Source organism: Trachurus trachurus (assembly GCF_905171665.1).
Source record: "Trachurus trachurus genome assembly, chromosome: 22".
Lineage (NCBI taxonomy): Eukaryota > Metazoa > Chordata > Actinopteri > Carangiformes > Carangidae > Trachurus > Trachurus trachurus.
Genome location: NC_139907.1, coordinates 449,425 through 475,924, shown reverse-complemented (window position 1 = coordinate 475,924; position 26,500 = coordinate 449,425). Strand labels below are relative to the sequence as shown.

The 26,500-nt window shown below is 46.9% G+C and overlaps 2 protein-coding genes across 4 annotated transcripts in view; one reads left to right on the top strand and one right to left on the bottom strand.

Moving 5' to 3' along the window:
• The window catches only part of mipol1 (mirror-image polydactyly 1), a 56,331-nt gene that overhangs the window by 6,512 nt on the left and 23,319 nt on the right, over window positions 1–26,500 (bottom strand). For 2 of the 3 annotated variants that reach the window (XM_083998613.1, XM_083998614.1), the window contains 4 exons: window positions 21,746–21,779; window positions 21,016–21,186; window positions 14,307–14,360; window positions 5,452–5,546 (listed from right to left, as the gene is read on the bottom strand). In XM_083998613.1, coding sequence (XP_083854739.1) covers window positions 5,452–5,546; window positions 14,307–14,360; window positions 21,016–21,186; window positions 21,746–21,779 — 354 coding nt within the window. The remainder of the gene's footprint in view (window positions 1–5,451; window positions 5,547–14,306; window positions 14,361–21,015; window positions 21,187–21,745; window positions 21,780–26,500) is intronic. The other variant, XM_083998615.1, reaches the window with a different exon arrangement.
• Window positions 1,804–3,946, top strand: LOC311005845 (uncharacterized protein; the record flags this gene model as incomplete). Its single annotated transcript, XM_083998455.1, has 3 exons — window positions 1,804–1,969; window positions 3,015–3,160; window positions 3,325–3,946. Exons 1-3 carry the CDS (start codon window positions 1,967–1,969, stop codon window positions 3,944–3,946), a joined length of 771 nt encoding a protein of 256 aa, XP_083854581.1. The 5' UTR covers window positions 1,804–1,966.

Sequence of the window (26,500 nt, the reverse complement as noted above, 5' to 3'; positions counted from 1 at the left end):
CTTTCATCTCCGCAATATCAATCGCCTTCGCCCATCTCTCTCCTCTAACAGCACTGCCATACCGGTCAACGCCCTTGTCACATCCTGTCTCGATTACTGTAATGCACTTCTACATGGTCTGCCACAGAAAACCCTCAATAAACTGCAATTAGTCCAGAATTCAGCTGCACGTGTCATTTCTAGAACCCCATCCACACAGCACATCACTTCACTATGTGTTTTATTGTAAGGTGACCTTGAGAGTCCTGAAAGGCGCCTATAAATAAAATGAATTATTATTATTATTGTTGTGCTGGATCTCTATAGATGGTGAAGAGTGTCATAAGGTTGTTGTTGTCGTTGTTTCCTAACAGTGTGTGTGTCTCCGTTGTGGCCTTGAGCTCTTTGCTGCTCCGTCCTTGTTCTCTCATTTGCTCTGAGTTTGGTTTTGTCACCTTATGATGTGGAATCTTAGCTTGTATTCTTCATTTAGACTTGTGTGATTGCTACAGTGCATGGATCCCTGATGAACACATCAGTAACAACAGAGAGCACTGTGGTTTTTCTGGTGTGCAGCCTTTCTATGAAATGGTGGTGCCCACTTTTTTACATGTATAAATGCCACTGCCCGCACTACTCCTTGAAAACGTTGTAATGGGATGAGGCCTGAAGTCAACAGGCCAGAGGTTTTCAGACACCATGAACGAGGAGATACTGTGATGATGCTAATGATGATTATTGTAGCCGATAAGTTTAACGGGACAATTTAACAGGACATACGCCAATAATGTTGCAATCGAGGGGGCACTGCATGCTGCATGCTGCATGGACTCTGGACTGTTTGCTAGGACTGCACAGTCATCACACACACACACACACACACACACACAGTGCCAGTAATCTTCAAGTCTCATTCTTATCTCAGAGCATTTCCTGATTACATCCGAATGTAAACAACGGCCGAACGTTAAACATTTAAAAGTGGCACTTGCAACGGCTCTACCGCTCCTCCGCTCCTCACTTTTTTTTTTTTTTAAGAAGTAGAATCAATACAAGGGCAGTTATCATTAATATACTAATAAACAAACCATTGAACAGCAGCCAGGGGGGGGGGGGGGGGGGGGCTTCAGGCTTCAGGCTATTAAGTGAATAGAGAATAAAGAGCAGAGTGATGTGTTTTCATAGCTTTCTTATTAAAAGTTGTCACACTGATGCTTTGCCTCCGCTCCTCACCTGTGCAGCCGGAGCAGAGCTCAGCTCAGCGGGCGACCGCACCTCCGAGCCGGCCGCAGAGCCGGGTTACCGTGGCTACAGCACAGAGCTTCTACGTTCGATTGCTAGCGGCTAGGTTGCTAATAACAACAACGGTGCAGCAAAGCATCTTGGGATACGGGAGGCCGCGAAGGATAGTAGCGATGCATCCTCCGAATGCCGGGGAAAGGAGGACGCATTTGGAGGCTGCATCTGGAGGAGCCTTCCAATCTGGAGGAACTGGGACCAGACAGCCTTCACACAGCGCTGTGACCTCATCGGCCTTCAAATGCAGCCATCGAAGGCTGCAGCCTCTGAACTGGGACACAGCTGGAGAGAGCAACGACCTTCCTCCAGCTGAGCAGGTTGAGACAAGTTGAAAACAACAGCAGGAAAGCCGGGAAATATTTTGAAATAGTGAATTACACCACACACACACATAGTGTTGAGTAGCCAACATACATGGACAAAGTACATATTGGAGGACGAAGGTTGCTAAAACATCTGGGAAACAGAATGAACTCTGTACACACACACACACACACACACAGCCTGGGTTTGGTATAAAAAGGCAGTCGCTCTTGGTAACGTTGGAGGATATCTGGAGTCTCCGTTGGTTACGGGGCCGTGGTGGAATAAAGACATCCCCATCTGACACCCGAGTCTCGTCCATCTGATTCCTCTTGTTTTACCTCTTTCTGCCACAACACTCTTTTTGTTGCAGTTTGTTGGTACGATGGTAAGAACCTTCTGCTGTTATTATGATGTTATTATGGTCTGTACATTAACTCTTTGACTGCCAACCATTCTCACAGCAGCTTCCTCCAGCTTGTCAGGCATTTTCCAGCTTTTTGACTGATTTTCTTAGACCCTCCATGTATTAGGCTATATACTATTACTATATACACATTCAATCCATCAAATGAAAGAATACAGTCTCTACTTTCCAGTTTGTTTCTATCTTGTTCCAGTCTTGTGAAAATGGTGGTTGAATAAAGGTTACTTTAGCCCAAAAAGCCATTTTGGCACCAAAATCTTGAGAAAAAGAGGTTTTTGTGTCGGCTGCCATTTTCAGGTGAACCAGTACAATTGGCTCCTTTATATTTTGCTTTAGTGACACCTCAACATCTGTACAGTTGTTCTCTTGTTGTTTTTCTTTCTTTTCTTAGAGTTACAACTTTTTCTTTTTTCTTTTACTGTGTGTGTGTGTATGTCTCTCTTTCTCTGTGTTCAGATCAGTTCGACAGGTTAAAGGGGGATAAATACACTATATTTTTATATCTCTCCATCCAAATGTGTTTTTCTGCACTTTATTTTGATGATACAAGTCTTCACAGAGGAGAAGGACAAGACATTCAGCATGACGTTGCAATTAAAAAACACTGTTTGGTAGTGAAAGAGTCAATAAACGTATAAAAAAAAGAAGAAAGAGTTAATGGCTGTGGCCGCCACAGCGATCCTTCACCAAAAAGACTTTGTATTTGTTCATGCCTTTAACACACTCATAACCGTTTGGGGTAGATGGATGAAATCTGGTAGGATGATAGACCATGATAAGATGCACAAAGTCTCTGGCAGCTGCCATGGTCTAAACTAAACAGGAAGTCGGCCATATTGGTTTGGATTTTTAACTGTGTTATAGTGTTATTACTGGTCTAACTGCTATTATTATGGTATTACTAAGGTCAAAAGGTCTGGTGATGTTGTGTGTTGTTATTACTGGAGTTATTATGGTATTATTACTGGTTATTTAAGTGTTATTACTGGTGTTATTAACCCTGCAGATGAGTCTCCGGCCCGGGACGCTGCTGCTGGTGCTGCTGGCAGTCAGGACCAGTCAGTCTGTGGATGTGGACTCCCTGTCAGTCGGGACCAGTCAGTCTTTCACAGAGAACTGGTTGACAAGCATCATGGACACGCTCCTGAGAGAGTGAGTCAATCAGTCAGTCAGCCAGCTAGCATGCTAACAATTAGCACAAACCAAGTAGTTAGCCTGTGAGCAGTGAGCAGTGTCAGACTGAGACCAACTGTTAGTTCAGGGTCATTCATTTACTTACTTGTCCCTCTGAACCCTTCGTCTTTCTCTTTGGACAGGTACAGATTCACAGGACAGTTCTGCCTCGTGGTAAACATCCCAGCAACAACACAGCCACAACAACTCCTCAACGTCCTTACGAACGACCGCTACCAAAACGTCCTCAATGTCATTGGGACGAGAGAGGATGATGATAGTAGGGTGTATGTGGGCAGCAATGTGATCGTAGCCAGACCCAATGAGGAGGGCCATGCTGAGCAACGGGCCATGCAACAAATAGAGTTACTGCATCAGAATCAGCAGCAGACAGGTCGAGTCTTCCTGATGTACTCGTTCCTGTCCCCGTGTGGAGACCACTGTGCCACCATGGAGGGGGACAACATCCTGGAACCTTTTCAAGATCAAGTCATGACGCACTGGAGTCGGGGTCAGTACATCCTTGTGTTCAATAGAGTCTTCGACAACCCAGGATCAGGTCGCCGACCAACCGAAGAGGAGCTGAAGAAGCCGCTGGAGCAGCTCAAGGCGGCTGAGTTTCGTAACATCTTCCGCTGTTTTGGCCCAAGTGGCTCGTTTAAGTGTCACGAGTGTTTCACTGGGAACCAGCTCAACAACGTCTGCATCAACAACAGCGCTAGTCCAGATGGGCAGGGGGGCAGCAATCCTACTGGGGGTCAGTAAAAAACAAAACAAAAAAAAGACAAGTTTGTACTGATGTGGAGATGAGTAGTCACTTTAATTTGACTTCAAGCACTTAATTTCTTTGTAACATTTTGAAACAGTGGGGGTCAGGGGGGCAACAGTCCTACTGGGGGGCAGGGGGGCAACAGTCCTACTGGGGGGCAGGGGGACAGACAAGCCAAGCGACCTCGTAAAACATAGTGTAGCTCTGGGGACTCAGGATTCAGAGTAGACGCCAACAGACATTTGATGTCACCTGGTTTCCCACCACAGCTTCACCGTCAGCAGGCACCGCCTCCAGCCGTCTTCTGATTGGCTGTTGTGTTGAATATAGCCCAAAGGATTCTGGGACGTCAAAGTGTCTCTGGGCCTGATCCCCTCTGGGTTTGATGTCTTCACACTGTAAAGATCTAAAATCATCTGTTTCCTCCTCCTCTGTCTCTGAATAAAGCTTTGCTCAGTCACCTTTTTGACCATTATGAGTGAACCCAAACCATCCTGGTTCTTACAGTAGACAGTCCAGTTAGTGTTAGTATGAAATGATTCAAACTGAGTCATGTTTGTACTGTCCCAGGCTCCACCCAACACACCTGAAAACACACGTCACACAGTAGCACAGTAGTACATCCGTCCAAGTGTAACGGAGGTCCGCGGGTATCGCCACGGTCACGAGGTACCAGGAGAAGTGACGACGTGTGGCGGTTACTGAAGGTAAACTCACTCGCCCATAACAAAAAGACGTGCTAACCCACTTGCCAAGTGGTCATTGACCTCTTGGTGAAATGGTTAGCATCGTCGCCCGTGGTGTGGGAGACCAGGGTTCAAAACCCAATCAGGGCAGGTCACACAACATCGGTCACACAAGAACCAATCAGGAGCCACCGTGGGCTTCCACATCCTCCTCAATCTCCACACAAATAAAACACAAGCCAATGGTTTTCAAAATAAAACCACAGGATTTTTAAAATAAAATACAACCTCAGAGGTTTCACAACAGAATACAACCCTAGATTTCTCTAAATAAAACAAAGGTTCATGTCCAATGTAGAACGGCGGAGCAGAGTCGTGAGCTGCTCAGAGCTACGCTACAGAGGCTCATGGGATTTCTTGAAGGCAACGTGCATCAGCGGTTTTACATGAATTTCCCTCTAAAACAACTCTGTGTGGTAACGTTGTGTTATTATCTCATAGCGTGGTGAATGTGCAGCTCACAACTTGTCCACCAGAGCGTTGTGGAGTTGTTGGATTGTGTATTTGATGAGTTCGATGAGGGAAACCAAGAAATCCCATAATGAGCCTCCGTAGCGTAGCTCTGAGCAGCTCACGGCTCTGCTCCGCCGTTCTAAAAACAGCTTGCACTGATTAAAGGTAACGAACCTACTGCTATGACTATAGGGATTATGGCTATGGGACAATTTGACTAAATGTTGAACTATCCCTTTAAATATTTGATGGGTGCATGTATGGATGTATTATATTTTGACGATATTTAATTTCTGTCTGACCTGTGATTGGCTCGTAGCGCCTGTAGCTCCGCCTCCAGCCGCCGCATGTCGTCCAGAGCGCCGTCCCTCTCTCTCTGGAACCTCAGCAGCTCGTCCTGAAAGACACACAGCAAACACCTGTGAGGGGGTGTGTGTGTGTGTGTGTGTGTGTGTGTGTGTGTGTGTGTGTGTGTGTGTGGGGTTGTTGAAGTGACACTCTGGTTAATTGTACTTTGTTAACTGTGAGTGCAGCTCAGGGACACGCTCTGTTTAAATAAAGGACTAATTAACTTAACGAGCAGCAGAGTCAACACTCATCAGCCGCCGTTTAGCTGCCGCCTCATTAAGGCAGCGGCTCATCGCAGCCCAGGTGCATGCTGGGAGGGAGAAAGAGCTGCCGTGTAGCTGCAGCCGGACCGTTCACTCTGACTGATGATGTCACCATGTTGTTGTTCACCTGCTCTCACCTGTTGCCTGGTCAGTGAAGCTGTTTACAGGTTGATCTGCTGTGTTCAGGTGTTTACTGGTGTCTGTTTGACCTACAGCAGAGACCTGATCCTGACCTCCTCCTCCTCCTCCTCCTCCTCCTCCTCTCCTCCTCCTCCCCCTCCTCCTCCTCCTCCTCTATGCTAATTGGGGCCGTCCAGGTCCCTTCGTTTAAAGTGAGACTTCAAAAGGACCAAACCCAGAGAGTCAATATGTGACTTCTCCAGCCGGGCCGGAGGAGACGCTTCAAACGAGCCGACGCTGATTAATCACAATCATTTCCAAATGTGATGATGAGGAGATGAGGAGGCGACCTTTAACATGAGGAGTGAAGGTCACCGGGGGGAGGAGGGGGGGGGGGGGGGGGGGGGGGGGGGGGCTGGACCTCTGACATGAGGAGGAGGTGGTGGTGGGGAATTACCATAGAGGAGGAGGAGGAGGAGGAGGAGGAGGAGGAACACCATGAGCTGTGTGTTGGTGGTTACAAACGTTCACAACGAGCCCCAACTGTAAAGTACTGCACTACTACCACTACTACTGCAATAGTATCACTACGACTGCATGAATATTACTACTACTGCACTACTGCACTACTATCACTAATATTACTACTACTGCACTACTATCAGTACTACTGCAGTTGTAACTAATTGACAGTGATACTGCAGCTTTGACAGGTTTTACTACCACTACCACTGACAGAGCGACGACCAGGGCTGGAACGGTAAATTCATGTTTTTCATGGGACCATTAAGCCTGAGTTTTAATTGACTGGCGCTTTGCACAGAATACTTTATTCTATTTTGTTGCGTTTGACGTAGGCCTGGGACGATAATCAATAAATCAATTAATCGCACGATAAATGAAAATGAATGCGATTTTTTGGGCCTCGATAAATCGCCATGTGCATGCGCACGTATTTGTTTTCCTGGTCTCTGGCCTCCAACCAGGCTGGATGACAAGAGGCTTCACTCTGTGCATCGGTCTCAGCACCTGGGCCGTTTGTTTTGCAGAATGAAAGGAGTGAACCCTCTTTTCAGTCATCCAGGATCTTTGTTTCCCAGAATGCATTTGGCAGCAACCGGCAGCGCTAGCTGTAAAGCTAAGCAGCTAAAAGCTATTTTACTGTAAGTCGCTGCTGCGCTGTTCACACGTCACTTTTTAAAGTTTTAATATTTTTTCATGCGAGAAAGTCACAGTTTAGATCCCCAGTCTGTGGTCAGTTTATCCACATATCGCCTGTTAGGAGATTTCCTCCGACGTTTTTGGAGCTAATGTGGTAGCAGCGAGCAGGAGGAGCGAGGCTTCCCACAGTCTGCAGCCGTCTGCAGCAGCTCACTGGCCGGTCAACCTCTGTCACTGGGGGAGAAAACGACTAAGAAAACTTATCAGCAGGTTTTTAGAGGTTTACCACCGGCTGGTTTAATACTTTTTAGGAGATAAATGCTAGTCTCATTGATGAAATCTTACATCTGTGGAAGTCACATTAGTTTGTTTGAATGAAAAGTGGAGCTTCAGGTGTGTAACGTAATTGGACAGAAGAGCTGCACGGCACTGTTTATTATTTTTTGTTTATTTTATTTATTTAGGATAGTAGCTATATATGTTCTTGTCATTCCAATTACAATGGTTAAAAAACAAATACTCATGAGAAATAAAGGTTTATCGCATTTAACTCATTGAGTGCCAACCACGTAATTTCTCGTTTTTCGTTCCCATGCGTTGAGTGCCGAAAACGTAATTTTACGTTTTTTGCTTTTTTTTTAAATTATGAAAATAGACACTTTAATACACATTATATGTAAATTTGGGGACTCTACGACGAGGAGAACTGAAATAGATGACGATCAAAGTCACATGACAGCTCATGATCTGGAAGTTTTTATCATAACTCGGCTTCTGCAAACGGAGTTCTGCATGCAGATGCAGCAGCTGCTCTGCTCTCACCCGCGCTGCTGCTCCAGCTGCTCGAGCTGCTCGGAGCTGAACCAGGAAGCTCTCAGCCGACAGTCCGCCCGGTCTTCAGCTGGAGCAACACCGTGTCCTCCCCAAAGTCCTCCCGCGGTAAAATCTGATGGTCTCTGGGCCAAAGCAGACCGGCATCACCGACCCGAACCACAGAAGGACCGCGACCACCGGCGAGACCGGTGTTCCCGAGCCGCGGTGGCCGACAGACCCTCACGTTCCGCGGGGAGAAGCTGTGACACGGCACGGTGCGTCTGTGTTATTGTTGTTTAGTGGCGCCCCCCCCGCCCCCGCTGGTGGTTTTGTGAATAGAACAACAACTGTTGTATATATTTATCTTATACGAGCCCTTTGATCCAGAAATGCGAGTGTCAGAAGAGCGACAGACACAAACAGAGCACCTTTCATAAAAGACGCTGTATCTCCTTTTCTAGAAAAAAAGGAGGGATTTTGGTGAAACCCAGCCATGTGTAGCTTGACTTTTCTCAGGAACAGAGGCACGTAGAAACAAACGGTTTGTGGCCACTTGAAGCATTAAGGTAAACCTTTCAATTGAGCCACAGTATGTGTTGGTGGCAATAATATAGAATACACTGTGGCTCTACATAAAAAGTCAAAAATGGTCTAAATTGCCGGTACACTTGACTAAAACTTTGGAAAGGAGCGCGGCACTCAATGAGTTAAAAGGGTCTACTTGCATTATTATGAAATACTATTATTATATTAGTGGTTAATTTGTTATCAAAAAATGTGTCAATAATATCGTTTATCGTCAATAATTTGTGGGACAATATATCGTCCAGCAAAATTTATTATCGTCCCAGGCCTAGTTTGACGTGATCTCCGAGAGCCGGCCTCTCCTCTCTGTGCCGCTCTGCGACGCTGCGCACATACAACACATTTTTCTCAACAAATCAGAAACCCCTTTACACTAGAATATCCAGCTGAATATAATTAAAAACCTTAATGTGTGGATTACAGAAATGAGGTATGGAAGTGGTTATAATAATATTTTCAGTTGCAAAATTCATCTAAATAAAGTGACTGCAGTGTAGTTGTGACACCTGCCAGGGTGATCTACCTGTTGACCCTTAGAAAAGGTGCTGGTTGCTGTTCTGTCCTCTTCTGAGCAACATTATACTGTAACAATCTAGTTTATAAGTTGAATGCATTTTTAATTGTTTCAAATACATGAGTTATATGTCCAACCAGCATCCTCTAAAATTTAAGATTTGGCTTAAAATCCATCAAAATCGGCCCACTGGCGGTTAAAATCCGGTCACTTCCGGTTTAGACAGCCATTTTGAATTTTGAAAATGTCAGAAATGGATTCAGCATCATCAATAACCCCTAAAACCACTCCAATATTGCCCAGATCAGCCAAGCAGTTGTTGAAATATTGCCCATATAGGCAATTATGCTAATGTATGCTAATTATGCCAATTATGATAGTTAACCAATGTATATAAGTTAGCATCCAACAGTTTCTGAATGCTGGGGACCCATACTATATATTTCTGACATAAAACTTTGGGGTACTCAACATTTTCAGGTTCACAATGGGGCCAGAAAGTAGACTAAATAGAAAAATACAACTCAAGATTTGTGTGATGTCATTTTCTTTTTGTTAGGGTTAGGGTACAGGTTCAGGAACTGGTATCGAAGTGAAGGTATCGTATTGGTACCGGTATCGAAGTGAAGGTATCGGTGTTGGTATCGGTATCGGAGTGAAGGTATCGTATTGGTACCGGTATCGAAGTGAAGGTATCGGTGTTGGTATCGGTATAGAAGTGAAGGTATCGGAGTGAAGGTATCGGTGTTGGTACCGGTATAGAAGTGAAGGTATCGTATTGGTACCGGTATAGAAGTGAAGGTATTGGTGTTGGTACCGGTATAGAAGTGAAGGTATCGGAGTGAAGGTATCGGTGTTGGTACCGGTATCGAAGTGAAGGTATCGTATTGGTACCGGTATAGAAGTGAAGGTATTGGTGTTGGTATCGGTATCGAAGTGAAGGTATCGGTGTTGGTACCGGTATCGAAGTGAAGGTATCGGTGTTGGTACCGGTATCGAAGTGAAGGTATCGGTGTTGGTACCGGTATAGAAGTGAAGGTATCGGAGTGAAGGTATCGGTGTTGGTACCGGTATCGAAGTGAAGGTATCGGTGTTGGTACCGGTATAGAAGTGAAGGTATCGAAGTGAAGGTATCGGTGTTGGTACCGGTATAGAAGTGAAGGTATTGGTGTTGGTACCGGTATCGAAGTGAAGGTATCGGTGTTGGTACCGGTATAGAAGTGAAGGTATTGTATTGGTACCGGTATAGAAGTGAAGGTATCGGTGTTGGTACCAGTATAGAAGTGAAGGTATTGGTGTTGGTACCGGTATAGAAGTGAAGGTATCGGTGTTGGTACCGGTATAGAAGTGAAGGTATCGGTGTTGGTACCGGTATAGAAGTGAAGGTATCGGTGTTGGTACCGGTATAGAAGTGAAGGTATCGGTGTTGGTACCGGTATAGAAGTGAAGGTATCGGTGTTGGTACCGGTATAGAAGTGAAGGTATCGGTGTTGGTACCGGTATAGAAGTGAAGGTATCGGTGTTGGTACCGGTATAGAAGTGAAGGTATCGGTGTTGGTACCGGTATAGAAGTGAAGGTATCGGTGTTGGTACCGGTATTGAAGTGAAGGTATCGGTGTTGGTACCGGTATAGAAGTGAAGGTATCGGTGTTGGTACCGGTATTGAAGTGAAGGTATCGGTGTTGGTACCGGTATAGAAGTGAAGGTATCGGTGTTGGTACCGGTATAGAAGTGAAGGTATCGGTGTTGGTACCGGTATTGAAGTGAAGGTATCGGTGTTGGTACCGGTATTGAAGTGAAGGTATCGGTGTTGGTACCGGTATAGAAGTGAAGGTATCGGTGTTGGTACCGGTATTGAAGTGAAGGTATCGGTGTTGGTACCGGTATAGAAGTGAAGGTATCGGTGTTGGTACCGGTATAGAAGTGAAGGTATCGGTGTTGGTACCGGTATCGAAGTGAAGGTATCGTATTGGTACCGGTATAGAAGTGAAGGTATTGGTGTTGGTATCGGTATCGAAGTGAAGGTATCGGTGTTGGTACCGGTATCGAAGTGAAGGTATCGGTGTTGGTACCGGTATCGAAGTGAAGGTATCGGTGTTGGTACCGGTATAGAAGTGAAGGTATCGGAGTGAAGGTATCGGTGTTGGTACCGGTATCGAAGTGAAGGTATCGGTGTTGGTACCGGTATAGAAGTGAAGGTATCGAAGTGAAGGTATCGGTGTTGGTACCGGTATAGAAGTGAAGGTATTGGTGTTGGTACCGGTATCGAAGTGAAGGTATCGGTGTTGGTACCGGTATAGAAGTGAAGGTATTGTATTGGTACCGGTATAGAAGTGAAGGTATCGAAGTGAAGGTATCGGTGTTGGTACCGGTATTGAAGTGAAGGTATCGGTGTTGGTACCGGTATCGAAGTGAAGGTATCGGTGTTGGTACCGGTATAGAAGTGAAGGTATCGGTGTTGGTACCGGTATAGAAGTGAAGGTATCGGTGTTGGTACCGGTATAGAAGTGAAGGTATCGGTGTTGGTACCGGTATAGAAGTGAAGGTATCGGTGTTGGTACCGGTATAGAAGTGAAGGTATCGGTGTTGGTACCGGTATTGAAGTGAAGGTATCGGTGTTGGTACCGGTATAGAAGTGAAGGTATCGGTGTTGGTACCGGTATTGAAGTGAAGGTATCGGTGTTGGTACCGGTATAGAAGTGAAGGTATCGGTGTTGGTACCGGTATAGAAGTGAAGGTATCGGTGTTGGTACCGGTATTGAAGTGAAGGTATCGGTGTTGGTACCGGTATTGAAGTGAAGGTATCGGTGTTGGTACCGGTATAGAAGTGAAGGTATCGGTGTTGGTACCGGTATAGAAGTGAAGGTATCGGTGTTGGTACCGGTATTGAAGTGAAGGTATCGGTGTTGGTACCGGTATAGAAGTGAAGGTATCGGTGTTGGTACCGGTATAGAAGTGAAGGTATCGGTGTTGGTACCGGTATTGAAGTGAAGGTATCGGTGTTGGTACCGGTATAGAAGTGAAGGTATCGGTGTTGGTACCGGTATTGAAGTGAAGGTATCGGTGTTGGTACCGGTATAGAAGTGAAGGTATCGGTGTTGGTACCGGTATAGAAGTGAAGGTATCGGTGTTGGTACCGGTATTGAAGTGAAGGTATCGGTGTTGGTACCGGTATAGAAGTGAAGGTATCGGTGTTGGTACCGGTATCGAAGTGAAGGTATCGGTACCGGTATTGAAGTGAAGGTATCGGTGTTGGTACCGGTATCGAAGTGAAGGTATCGGTACCGGTATTGAAAGATTCTGATTGATACGCAGCCCTAACGACTGTGTACTATGTTCATCAGGGATTGTGGCCGTGTTGTGGGCGGGGCTTGTGGCCGTGTTGTGGGCGGGGCTTGTGGCCGTGTTGTGGGCGGGGCTTGTGGCCGTGTTGTGGGCGGGGCTTGTGGCCAGGCCCCCCGGTGAAAACAAACTGGCGGGATTGTGTTTACCGCCAGTCAAAGCCGGCAGTTTGTTTCCACGTCCGTCCCTGGCCACGCAGCAGCTCTAGAACAAACCGAGGACTTCTGCTCTGTTTTCTGCTCTGGTTCTGGTCTACAGTAGCAGTCTGGGTCTGGGTCTGGTTCTGGTCTAGTCTAGAGTAGCAGTCTGGTCTGAGCTGCCTCAGTCTGTCCTGGTTTAGCAGCAGCTGTTGTTTCTGGGTGAAATTAAAAAGCTTTAATCCTCCAGAGCTGCAGCTCATTAACACTGAGAGGCTACAATAACAACAAGCTGAGAGGAGGAGGAGGAGGAGGAGGAGGAGGAGGAGGAGGAGGAGGAGGGAGAGGGAGAGGAGGAGGGAGAGGAGGAGGAGGAGGAGGAGGAAGAGGGAGAGGAGGAGGGAGAGGAGGAGGAGGAGGAGGAGGAGGAAGAGGAGGAAGAGGAGGAGGAGGAGGAGGGAGAGGAAGAGGAGGAAGAGGAGGAAGAGGAGGAGGAGGGAGAGGAAGAGGAGGAAACAGGAAGTAGCGCCTCCTCCTCCTCCTCCTACTTCCTGTTTCCTCTGATCAGGTCATTGATCCAGAAGAAGAAACACACGTCTTGTTTGAACAACAACTTGTTGGCAAACAAAACCTGCAGCGTCGCCACGGCAGGTTGTCATGACGATGGAGTAGACGGGGTGTCATGACGACAGAGAAGACATCCCATCATCACCATGTAATATAAATACCTGAGAGAGTGGCTGTGTCCGAAATCACCCCCCTCCTCTCTATCTAGTGACCAGTTGTTGTAGTGGTGTCTGAATGTTTAGTGATTATTAATGTTCACTATATAGTGACTGAATCTATCCCACAATTCACCGCCAAATGTAGTGAACATCCGATGGTCACTAACCGGAGCAAGATATCCCATCATGCATTGCGGTCACGGAAGTAGTGACCAGTGTAGCTACCAAATAAATTAAGTAGTGACCGGTGTAGCTACCAAATAAATGCAGTAGTGACCGGTGTAGCTACCAAATAAATGCAGTAGTGACCGGTGTAGCTACCAGATAAATGCAGTAGTGACCGGTGTAGCTACCAAATAAATGCAAGTAGTGACCGGTGTAGCTACCAAATAAATGCAAGTAGTGACCGGTGTAGCTACCAAATAAATGCAGTAGTGACCGGTGTAGCTACCAAATAAATGCAGTAGTGACCGGTGTAGCTACCAAATAAATGCAGTAGTGACCGGTGTAGCTACCAGATAAATGCAGTAGTGACCGGTGTAGCTACCAGATAAATGCAGTAGTGACCGGTGTAGCTACCAAATAAATGCAGTAGTGCAGCAGCCTCAATAAATGTGTCCAGCTGCCAGAGTTGTCCGGTCGCGGCTTCCACAGACTCCCACAACAAACGTCGGAGCAAATTTCCTAACAAGCGTTATAAACTGACCACAGACTCTGGATAGCGAGGCTAATTTCTGTTAGCCCGTCTATGGTGTTTTACATTATACGTTAGCATTAAGCTAGCGGACTTTATGCTTAGTTTTGACACTGGCTGTGTGTTTTGAACGTTGTTTCAAACTATGTGGGTTTGATTGAACATCTTTGATGCTTAAATATATATATTACCGCTTAATATATTGCTTTACTCCTCTACACCGGCCGTTACCATGGTTGTATCCATGGTACCTGCACCGCCCGTTACGATCGCGGTCGGAACGTTTTAATTACACGACGTAATAGGTCATTAACTGTGCGGCGGAGTTGTGTCCGACAGTGTTTTTTTATTTGACCAGTGAGTCACTATATTGAACTCTCTATATAGCGAGGAGGGAGGAGGGAGGAGGGAATGAAGGAGGGGTTTAGGACACAACCTGTGTGTGTGTGTGTTACCTTGGTCGCACGCTGCTCCCGCTCCTCATCCAGATCCTGCTCCAGACGTTTACACTGCAACAACCAATCACAGTCATCGATCAGTCAACCAATCACAGTCATCGATCAATCAATCAATCATAGTCATCGATCAGTCAACCAATCACAGTCATCGATCACTGCAACAACCAATCACAGTCATCGATCAATCAACCAATCACAATCATCGATCAACCAACCAATCACAGTCATCGATCAACCAACCAATCACAGTCATCGATCAATCAACCAATCACAGTCATCGATCAACCAATCACAGTCATCGATCAATCAACCAATCACAGTCATCGATCAACCAATCACAGTCATCGATCAATCAACCAATCACAGTCATCGATCAACCAATCACAGTCATCGATCAATCAACCAATCACATTCATCGATCAACCAATCACAGTCACCGACCCGTTTACACTGCAATAACCAATCACAGTCATCGATCAACCAATCAGTTGAGTTAAACCTGGTTGGCCCCCCGGCCCCTAGTTGGACAGGTCTGAAGGTAGAGGCCTAAGACCCTGGTTGGCCCCCCCGGCCCCTAGTTGGACAGGTCTGAAGGTAGAGGCCTAAGACCCTGGTTGGCCCCCCCGGCCCCTAGTTGGACAGGTCTGAAGGTAGAGGCCTAAGACCCTGGTTGGCCCCCCCGGCCCTTAGTTGGACAGGTCTGAAGGTAGAGGCCTAAGACCCTGGTTGGCCCCCCCGGCCCCTAGTTGGACAGGTCTGAAGGTAGAGGCCTAAGACCCTGGTTGGCCCCCCCGGCCCCTAGTTGGACAGGTCTGAAGGTCGAGGCATAAGACCCTGGTTGCCCCCCCGGCCCCTAGTTGGACAGGTCTGAAGGTAGAGGCCTAAGACCCTGGTTGGCCCCCCCGGCCCTTAGTTGGACAGGTCTGAAGGTAGAGGCCTAAGACCCTGGTTGGCCCCCCCCCCGGCCCCTAGTTGGACAGGTCTGAAGGTAGAGGCCTAAGACCCTGGTTGGCCCCCCGGCCCCTGATTGGACAGGTCTGAAGGTAGAGGCCTAAGACCCTGGTTGGCCCCCCCGGCCCCTAGTTGGACAGGTCTGAAGGTAGAGGCCTAAGACCCTGGTTGGCCCCCCCGGCCCCTAGTTGGACAGGTCTGAAGGTAGAGGCCTAAGACCCTGGTTGGCCCCCCCGGCCCCTAGTTGGACAGGTCTGAAGGTAGAGGCCTAAGACCCTGGTTGGCCCCCCCGGCCCCTAGTTGGACAGGTCTGAAGGTAGAGGCCTAAGACCCTGGTTGGCCCCCCCGGCCCCTAGTTGGACAGGTCTGAAGGTAGAGGCCTAAGACCCTGGTTGGCCCCCCCGGCCCCTAGTTGGACAGGTCTGAAGGTAGAGGCCTAAGACCCTGGTTGCCCCCCCCCCCCCCCCCCCCCGGCCCCTAGTTGGACTGGTCTGAAGGTAGAGGCCTAAGACCCTGGTTGGCCCCCCGGCCCCTAGTTGAACAGGTCTGAAGGTAGAGGCCTAAGACCCTGGTTGGCCCCCCCGGCCCCTAGTTGGACTGGTCTGAAGGTAGAGGCCTAAGACCCTGGTTGGCCCCCCGGCCCCTAGTTGGACAGGTCTGAAGGTAGAGGCCTAAGACCCTGGTTGGCCCCCCGGCCCCTAGTTGGACAGGTCTGAAGGTAGAGGCCTAAGACCCTGGTTGGCCCCCCGGCCCCTAGTTGGACAGGTCTGAAGGTAGAGGCCTAAGACCCTGGTTGGCCCCCCCGGCACAAAGTGCAATCCGCTTCTCCAGGTTGGGGTTGGACACAACAACAACCCAATTCAATGAAGTTACTATAAGCACGGAGAAAAAAAGTGCTGGAGCATGATGTGTTCACATGATGCCCCCGTCACATCTCTGACTGCCCCCTTCACATTTCTGACTGCCCCCCCCTCATATATGCCCCTAGAACCGACCCTGATTTTTATTGATCGTCTGTCAGAACTGATATTGATTGGGTTAGAGTTAGTGAGCGCAGGTGAACTGTGATTACCTGTAATTAGAGGTAATTAATCAATAACAGCCAATAAGGAGCAGCTGTCATGAGCCAAGTAGAGAGAGGGAGGGGGGGGATCACTCAGCTTTCTAATATTTCCCAGAAGTCTGTGCTGCAGCAGGAGATAATCCCTGGGAGATGAGGAGAGGGAACGAGGGATTGTGAACGGAGGGGGGGTGGAGTGCTCTCTCTCTTCCTCTTCTCCTCCGAGGATTACCGCGGCATTTGAAACATATTTCAGCGCGGCGCGGCGGCGGATCGAGGGCGGGATTAAGGTGTTACCATGGAGGGTGGTGTTAACGCCGAGGGGGCGGGGTTAAAGATGGAGGAGCAGGGGGGGTGAGAGAGATGTTTCTGGACCCCTCCCTCCTTAAAGGGATAGTTCAACATTTTGTCAAACTGGCCCATTGCCCATAATCCCTATAGTCATAGCAGTAGGTTTGTTACCTTTATTTGTCAGTGCAAGCTGTTTTTAGAACGGCGGAGCAGAGCCGTGAGCTGCTCAGAGCTACGCTACCAACGGAGGCTCATTATGGGATTTCTTGGTTTCCCTCATTGATGAAACTCATCAAATACACAATCCAACAACTCCACAACGCTCTGGTGGACAAGTTGTGAGCTGCACATTCACCACGCTATGAGATAATAACACAACGTTACCACACAGAGTTGTTTTAGAGGGAAATACAGAGACTGTTGATGAAAAACTGTCCCTGAAGGCAACGTGCATCAGTGGTTTTACATGAATTTCCCTCTAAAACAACTCTGTGTGGTAACGTTGTGTTATTATCTCATAGCGTGTCGAATGTGCTAACCCTTACCCTATGCCGACGACACAGTGCTCTATGCTACTGACATTGCAGTAGAAACACTCCAGCTGAGCTTTCAGTCCACACAGGCCGGCTTCTCTGCCCTCGGCCGGGCAATTAAACCCAGTAAAACCAAGGTCATGTGGTTCGGTTGAAAGCGCGCCCCCCAAGACGGCACCGTTCTGACCGCTATCGGCCAAAGACTCGATCTGGTTTCCTCCTATAAAGACCTGGGAGTCTGGACTGACACTGAGCTCCTGTCCTTTCTGCAGTGGAAAGTGAAAGCCAGACTCAGCTTTCTCTATCGCAACCGCTCCTCAAATGAGCAGTGGAGCGGCTCAACGTCCTCTATCACTCCGCCATTCGCTTTGCAACTAACGCCCCCATAGGACCATCACTGTACCTCTACACCCTGGCAAACAGGCTGCTACTAGTACCACTTTACTACTACAAGTACCACTTCACTACTACAAGTAGCTACCACTTCACTAAAAGTACCACTTCACAGAGATTGGACCAAGTCACACATGTGCAAGTCTCAAGTAAGTCCCAAGTCATTCTTCTTTGGGCAAGTCAAGTCAAGTCAAGTCAAGTCAAGTCAAGTCAAGTCAAGTCACCTTATTACTGCAATTTCACCCACAGAATCTGATCTTTATAAAGTGTAGACAACATATTAGAACAGAATATAATAGAAAATCTATTCTATTCTATCATGACAACACCACTCTCAGCCTGCACTCATACTCAGTAGTTTTAGATTTAGGCTATTAATTTGATATTTGATATTCAAAAGTCAAAGAATGTGGAGCATTGAAACATCCCTGATGCTATGAGTGGCAGGCAAACAGCCAATCAGCTGACGGCTGTGTAGTCGTGTTGCAGCAGCATCAGCAGTGAGAACGTGAGGCTGAAGGAGAGGAGATTTTAAAAAAAGGACACGTTAGCTCGTCGCTATGGTAATGCCCCCCCGAGTCTTTAAGGTCCAAGTCCGAGTGAAGTCGCAAGTCTTTTATTTTTTGTCAAGTCAAGTCACAAGTCATCAAAATAGTGACTCAAGTCCAAGTCACAGTGACTCGAGTCCCCATCTCTGCTACTTCTCTACTACAAGTACCACTTCACTAGTACAAGTACTACTTGTCTTGCATCACTCGTCTTGATGCACCACGACATCATTCCTTCTCTGCTGCCCAGACAACTGTTGCCATGGTTCCGTGCTGCTGCTGCTGCTGCTGCTGCGGGCCTGTTGCCGTGGCGACTGTCAGTCACAGCAGGACCAGATGAAGGACTGATCTCCATCAGCGGCATCGGGAGGGGGCGGGGCCTCTCTCCTCTCCTCTGTCATCCCTCCATCAGTCAGACTTCTCATCTCTTTTCATTTCGCCCCCCCCCCCCCCCCCCCCCCCCCACCCCTCCCAATCCTCCCACAGAGAGCCGTATATGAGGCCAGATGAATTGTGGGTAATAAATCCAGCACTCTGTGGGTTTTTGTAATAAAGTCTGTGAAGTGAACTTCGATAATAATCGGCCTCCGGAGGGAAACGGACAAGTCTGGATTTTACCTCCACTCTTTCATCTTCTTCACTTATTGATCCTTTATTGACTCTTTCATCAGGACCGGGATCTTCTTCACTTATTGATCCTTTATTGACTCCGAACTCCGATTCAACACCAAAGAGTCTGATCAGCGTCGAACAGGAAACTCAGACTGAACAAGTTGAAGAGTTGAAGAAGAGCAGGAAGTTTGTTTACATCTAATCTTAGAGCTGTCAAAGTTAACACCTTCATTTTGGTGATTCATTTTAAACATTTAAAGGGTTTAAAAAAAAATTGAACTCAATTAACATCGTTTTGTTTCCTTCCGGTGGCGCTGACCCGTAACCTTTGGTGACCAGGCAAAGCGCTGATGTACCTGCTGTAGAGCTGATATTCTTCACTTTATTAGGTTTTAATATGTTTTCATGCGAGTAATTAATCGTTTAGATCCTAACATGCGGTTAGTTTATCACATGACGCCTGTTTGGAAGTTTGCTCCGACGACGTTTTGGGAGAAGTGAAGCTCCACCTGTGGAGCAGCGACCGTGAAGCTTCATGTGTGAACTGGACAGAAGAGCAGCGCTGCCTCTAATGATGATTATACATAAATAACTATTTGTTATTGCTCAAGTCGTAAGTGGACAAATGCAGTTTATTCATTGATAAATTAATCGTGATTAAATTAGTTAATTTGTTTTAATCGATTGACAGCCCTACTAATTACTCTTGAACCAGATGAGGCCCATTGATCTCAATGTGAACATCTTAACAGTGATTCATTTAATTTCATTTTCATTTATTGTTTATTTGACAAGGACAGTGCACATTAATGGACAATTTGTGACGCGCACATCACGTCATGTAAAAGTGCTGGATTTAGCTCGAAGCTAAGGTTAAAAGTCTTTGAAAATGGCCTCGTCGTTTTCTCCCAAACCACCGGCCCGATTTCCACCAAACTTCTGCGTTGGACTCCCCTCGGACCCCCAGATGATATATTCCTTCCTGTACTTGATCCTGTTTTTGACGGCTCATTATTATTTTGGTTCTTTAACTTTTTAACTTAACTCATTGAGTGCCAACCACGTAATTTCTCGTTTTTCGTTCCCATGCGTTGAGTGCCAAAAACGAGATTTTTCGTTTTTTTCGTTTTTTTTTAATTATGAAAATAGACACTTTAATACACATTATATGTAAATTTGGGGACTCTACGACGAGGAGAACTGAAATAGATGACGATCAAAGTCACATGACAGCTCATGATCTGGAAGTTTTTATCATAACTCGGCTTCTGCAAACGGAGTTCTGCATGCAGATGCAGCAGCTGCTGCAGCGCAGCTGCTCTGCTCTCACCCTCGAGGCTGCAGCAGCTGCTCCAGCTGCTCCAGCAGCTCGGAGCAGAAACAGGAAGCTTTCAGCCGACAGTCCGCCCGGTCTTCATCTGGAGCAACACCGTGTCCTCCCCAAAGTCCTCCCGCGGTAAAATCTGATGGTCTCTGGGCCAAAGCAGACCGGCATCACCGACCCGTACCACAGAAGGACCGCGACCACCGGCGGGACCGGTCTTCCCGAGCCGCGGTGGCCGACTGACCCTCACGCTCCGCGGCGAGAGGCTGTGACATGGCACGGTGCGTCTGTGTTATTGTTGTTTAGTGGCGCCCCCCCCCGCCCCCGATGGTGGTTTTGTGAATAGAACAACAATTGTTGTATATATTTATCTTATACGAGCCCTTTGATCCAGAAATGCGAGTGTCAGAAGAGCGACAGACACAAACAGCGCACCTTTCATAAAAGACGCTGTATCTCCTTTTCTAGAAAAAAAGGAGGGATTTTGGTGAAACCCAGCCATGTTTAGCTTGACTTTTCTCAGGAACGGAAGCACGTAGAAACAAACGGTTTGTGGTCATTTGAAGCATAAAGTTAAACCTTTCAATTGAGCTACAGTATGTGTTGGTGGCAATAATATAGAATACACTATGGCTCTACATAAAAAGTCAAAAATGGTCTAAATTGCCGGTACACTTGACTAAAACTTTGGAAAGGAGCGCGGCACTCAATGAGTTAAAACTGGACTCAAATTCAACTGTTGAAGATTCAGACTCGCGTGTTGGAGGTTTGAGACTTAGACTTCAGGTGATGATGATTGGACTCAGACTCGACTTGGTGTCTACGGTGACTTGGATTTGGACTCTAGAGTTGGCGACTTGACTACAATCCTGCATCTAAACAAACTCTGGCCCAACTTTAACATCTGAAGACAGTCCTCCAGGTCTGGGTCTGGACCTGGACCTAGACCTGGGTCTGGACCTGGGTCTAGTCTTGGACGGGTCAGTGGACTCACCTTGGCGACCGAGCCGTCTCTCTCTCCCATGACGACCGTCATCTCTTGAGCAGTGATGTCATTCCTTCGTTGTCGTGCCAACTGCAGACGCTGAACCAGAACCGATCCGAACTGCTGAACCTCCTGGACCGAGTCGGCATCACGGATGCACCGAAGGAGCTCCTCAACCTCCTGATCAATAACAAACAAGAAGCTGATCAATCAATCAATCAATCAATCAATTTGTTTATTTGGGGCATGTCAAATTAAATCATCATCATCACACTTCATCTTAGTTCAATAATACAATGCACATGGCCGAAAGGGAAAGCGGGAGAAGCAAAAGCTGATCTAGTCCCGCCCCCATTACCCACAGAATAAAAATAAAAAATAAAAAATCTTTATCATAATCTTTTCTTTTCTTTTGCTTTTTTTTTTTTTTACATTTTGACATAACATTCTTTTACTTATGACATTTTGACATAACATGTTACAGCAGTAGGTAGTATACAGAGCCGAAGTCTAGCTCTAGACAGTAGGCTACATACAGATTACGTGTGTGTCTGCACATGTGTCCATATTTATCTGTCATGAGTGAACAACAGTTTTATCTTGTAGCCTGGCATGTCACAAAGTCACAAAATGGTCCAATCGACAGAGATCAGAGGATCAATAACAAACAGGAAGCTGATCAGAGGATCAATAACAAACAGGAAGCTGATCAGAGGATCAATAACAAATGCAGTCTTACCATGTCAGAGTCCAATGGGTCCACAGTCTCCACCCTGTCAGAGAAACAGAGACACAGTGAGAAACCAAGTCTCATGTTTCCATCTAAAGTGATGAGAATTACTGGGAAATACTGGGCATTAACCTGTTCACGCAGGCCCCCTAGTGGTTGGGACGCCGGCGTCCCAAATCAATAACACACGAACGGCGTCCTTAATATAACGAAAAGTAGGCATGCTGTAATTAAAACTCCACCACAGACCTTTTAAGGACACTTTCAGCAACAGGTAGAAAAAAAAATGAAGTTTCTAGGTGCTACGGTTTTTTCACAGTCACTGAAAATGTCTCAAACAATATCAGACTACGGCAGCCCGCAAGTGACGTCACGTCAACAACGAAGGTGATTTTAACATATATGTACCATCTGTACACCTCTTCTTTCACCACCAAAAAATCGTTTTCTGTCATATAAACAAAAGCAAAGCACAAAAATGCAGTTTTTACCCCATCAAAGGTTTAAACAAGCCTGCTCACTCAACAAAAACAAACCCGGAAGTCATTTTCGAGTGCCGAAAAAGACGGACAATAATCAATAATAGACCCACTAAAACACTGAATAAAATTACAAGCTTACCCTTTTTTAAAAGCTGAACATGTGCTCGAAAATAATCCATTGATTGATTTTATCCATCGTGACCAGATATTCCACGGCGTTTTACGTAACTCCGCAGTTCTAATACTACTCGCATTCTCCGGCAGACTGCGCACCCGCTTTGCGCATCTCTCGTCGCCTGTCAAACAAAGTCACGGGGGTGAAAACTTTTTGGTCCAATAGCAGAGACTCTAAGGTGTGACCTGATATATAATGATCCCTGATTGGGCAAAGCTTAAGCCTGCACCCAGCTGGTTCATGTGGTTCCCTCTCCCCCTAGTGTCAACATGTAAGCAATACAAGTCGACACAAAAAGTGTGTTTTTACTGCCCCAAGTTTAATTAAAAATAATAATAAAAGACAAAATGAACAATTTCAAATGTCCTTGTTAATTTAAGCCATCACTGATGGTTGTGGGATGTTTATTTCTGGAGTTTTAAAGGAAAATAACAATATAATACAGGCGAAAATAGGTAAATTCATGTTTGGATGGGTTTTGGACACTAAATATTCATCCCCAGAAATAAAATTTTCAAATGGCATTTTACTTATGTAACTGGTGTTCCTAAAACCCATCAAGTATGTGATTGGCCCCAATAGGTTATCTGTTGGAAAAAAAAAAATCTCACTAAAATCTTGCAGTGTGCATTTTAGCCAAATTGGACAATTTTGGACAGGTTTTGCACACTGTACATCGCCAAGGGACACTGTTTGGATAAACTCTATAGTGCCTCAGTAGTTTTACATATCAACCTAAAATTTGGTACACATGTGGACAGGGAGTGTGTGAACCATATATGTAAAATTCAACCTGTTTTATAATTAGGATTTTGATATATCACCTTTTCACCAAAAATTTCAAACTCGTTTTTTTTTTTTTTCAAAAAAAAATAGCAATTCCAGAAGCCCATTTTTTTATGGAATGACTCAATTCAATATTTTATACATATAGATGTAAAGGGACAAAGGTTGTCTTTCATTTAAGCCATTAACCATAGTTGTGGGATTAGTACTTCTGTGGCTATTAAGCTTTAATTGCAGTGATACAAAAACAGGCGGAAATTGCCAAAAATGGCCTCTGCATGAAGAGGTTGAAATTCGAATCCTGTGTGTTTCCATTCCTCAGCGAATCAGGGGATTTTAATTCGAATCACGGCGTTTCCATCATCATTTTCCGATGCGATACATCTCGATGCGCATCTAAATAGCTGATGGAAACGCAACTAGTGATGTTGATCCCTAATAGCGTTGTCACAATACCAGGATTTCAGTCAATACCAGTAAACTTATTCGACCCCCCCCCCCACCCCACGTTCTTCTAAATTCATCAGGCTACTAAAAATCACACACATCAAACATTCTTGTATTTGAGCTCCACTGAGCTTCAACAACTTCTCAGGCAGAAACATGAATAACAGAGTTAGAAGGTGAATATGGCTCAACACAAACAGGAAGTCATGATGTCGACTTTCCCATGAACCAGTCTGCCATCCAGTCCTCCCATTAAGCTGGTCTGCCCTCCCTTCCTATGAACCAGTCTGCCATCCAGTCCTCCCATTAAGCTGGTCTGTCCTCTCTTCCCATGAACCAGTCTGCCATCCAGTCCTCCCATTAAGCTGGTCTGTCCTCTCTTCCCATGAACCAGTCTGCCATCCAGTCCTCCCATTAAGCTGGTCTGCCCTCCCTTCCTATGAACCAGTCTGCCATCCAGTCCTCCCATTAAGCTGGTCTGCCCTCTCTTCCCATGAACCAGTCTGCCATCCAGTCCTCCCATTAAGCTGGTCTGTCCTCTCTTCCTATGAACCAGTCTGCCATCCAGTCCTCCTATTAAGCTGGTCTGCCCTCTCTTCCCATGAACCAGTCTGCCATCCAGTCCTCCCATTAAGCTGGTCTGTCCTCTCTTCCTATGAACCAGTCTGCCATCCAGTCCTCCCATTAAGCTGGTCTGTCCTCTCTTCCTATGAACCAGTCTGCCATCCAGTCCTCCCATTAAGCTGGTCTGTCCTCTCTTCCTATGAACCAGTCTGCCATCCAGTCCTCCCATTAAGCTGGTCTGTCCTCTCTTCCTATGAACCAGTCTGCCATCCAGTCCTCCCATTAAGCTGGTCTGCCCTCTCTTCCTATGAACCAGTCTGCCATCCAGTCCTCCCATTAAGCTGGTCTGCTCTCCCTGCCTCCCTTGCCTACCAGAAGCTTCCTCCTTTCCATGTTTCTCACACTCTCTGTTAAACTTATAAACTGTTTTCTTGTCTGTAACAACATCTCAGTCCCGTCTGTCCGTCCTGGGTGAGGGATCCCTCCTCTGTTGCTCACCCTGAGCTTTCTCCTGGTTTTCCCTGTTAAGAGGGTTTTCCATGGAGTTTTTCTATAGCCATGTGAAGCCCTTTGAGACAAACTGTTTGTAAAAACGGGCTATACAGATAAAATTGCCTTGCCTTTTATCCTTCAACTAGTTAACCAGAGAACTAACTAACCTCAACAACAGGACAGTTGTTGTTTCCTGTTTCCACACAAACTGCTGCAGAAACGACTCATTGTTTTGTTTTTCATCTCATACGCAAGACAAATTTCAGAGTGATCTGACAATAAAGTGTAATCTTATCTTATCTTAGGACGCTACCTAGCAACATCACTGAGGACGCTACCTAGCAACATGACTGTGAGGACGCTACCTAGCAACATGACTGTGAGGACGCTACCTAGCAACATGACTGTGAGGACGCTACCTAGCAACATGACTGTGAGGACGCTACCTAGCAACATGACTGTGAGGACGCTACCTAGCAACATGACTGTGAGGACGCTACCTAGCAACATGACTGTGAGGACGCTACCTAGCAACATGACTGAGAGGAGGCTACCTAGCAACATGACTGTGAGGACGCTACCTAGCAACATGACTGAGAGGACGCTACCTAGCAACATGACTGTGAGGACGCTACCTAGCAACATGACTGTGAGGACGCTACCTAGCAACATGACTGAGAGGACGCTACCTAGCAACATGACTGTGAGGACGCTACCTAGCAACATGACTGTGAGGACGCTACCTAGCAACATGACTGTGAGGACGCTACCTAGCAACATGACTGTGAGGACGCTACCTAGCAACATGACTGAGAGGAGGCTACCTAGCAACATGACTGTGAGGACGCTACCTAGCAACATGACTGTGAGGACGCTACCTAGCAACATGACTGTGAGGACGCTACCTAGCAACATGACTGTGAGGACGCTACCTAGCAACATGACTGAGAGGACGCTACCTAGCAACATGACTGTGAGGACGCTACCTAGCAACATGACTGAGAGGAGGCTACCTAGCAACATGACTGTGAGGACGCTACCTAGCAACATCACTGTGAGGACGCTACCTAGCAACATCACTGTGAGGACGCTACCTAGCAACAGGAGGACATCTTTGAGCTGGACGTGTGTCTGTGATGCAGCTTTGTCTCTTGTCTAGATGAAAATTAAATGAAAAGATCTTTCATTAGCTTTGTATCTGAAGGAGGATGAAGTGGAGGATGAAGAGGCGGATGAAGAGGAGGATGAAGAGGAGGAAGTCATATTAAGCGGGGCTGCTGCGGCCCGGTGGCGGTGGCTGACCGGCCGGCGCTGCAGCAGCTGTGCAGTAATTTTGCGCCGGTCCCTGAAGTCCAGCTCTGAGTCGGAGAGCAGCCCCCCCCCCCCCCCCCCCCCCAACGGCAGCAGTCATAATGGTGGTCGTGCAGCTGGTAACTAGCTGATCCCCCCTCCTCCCCCCCGGGAAGCTCTTTTCATTTAGCCGGCGCTGCTCGGCTGTAATAAACTGTAATAAGGCGGCCGAGGCGCAGCGCTCTGCAGGGAGCAGCAGGTAATGAAAGAGCGGCCGCCTCCAATAAAGCTCCTCTAACACCCTGCTTACAGCTCAGCCTCACAGCCCATCCATCCCATCATCCATCCCATCATGCCCATCCAGCCCGGCTCAGCCCGGCTCGGCTCGGCTCGGATCGCGGCTCCGCCTCATTAACTCCCACTCACTGCTCCACTCACTGCTCCACTGGAGCTGCTGCAGCGAGACGAGCTGAGCACGAGTCCTCAGGACCGAGACGGAGATGGAGATGCTGATGATGATGGTGACGA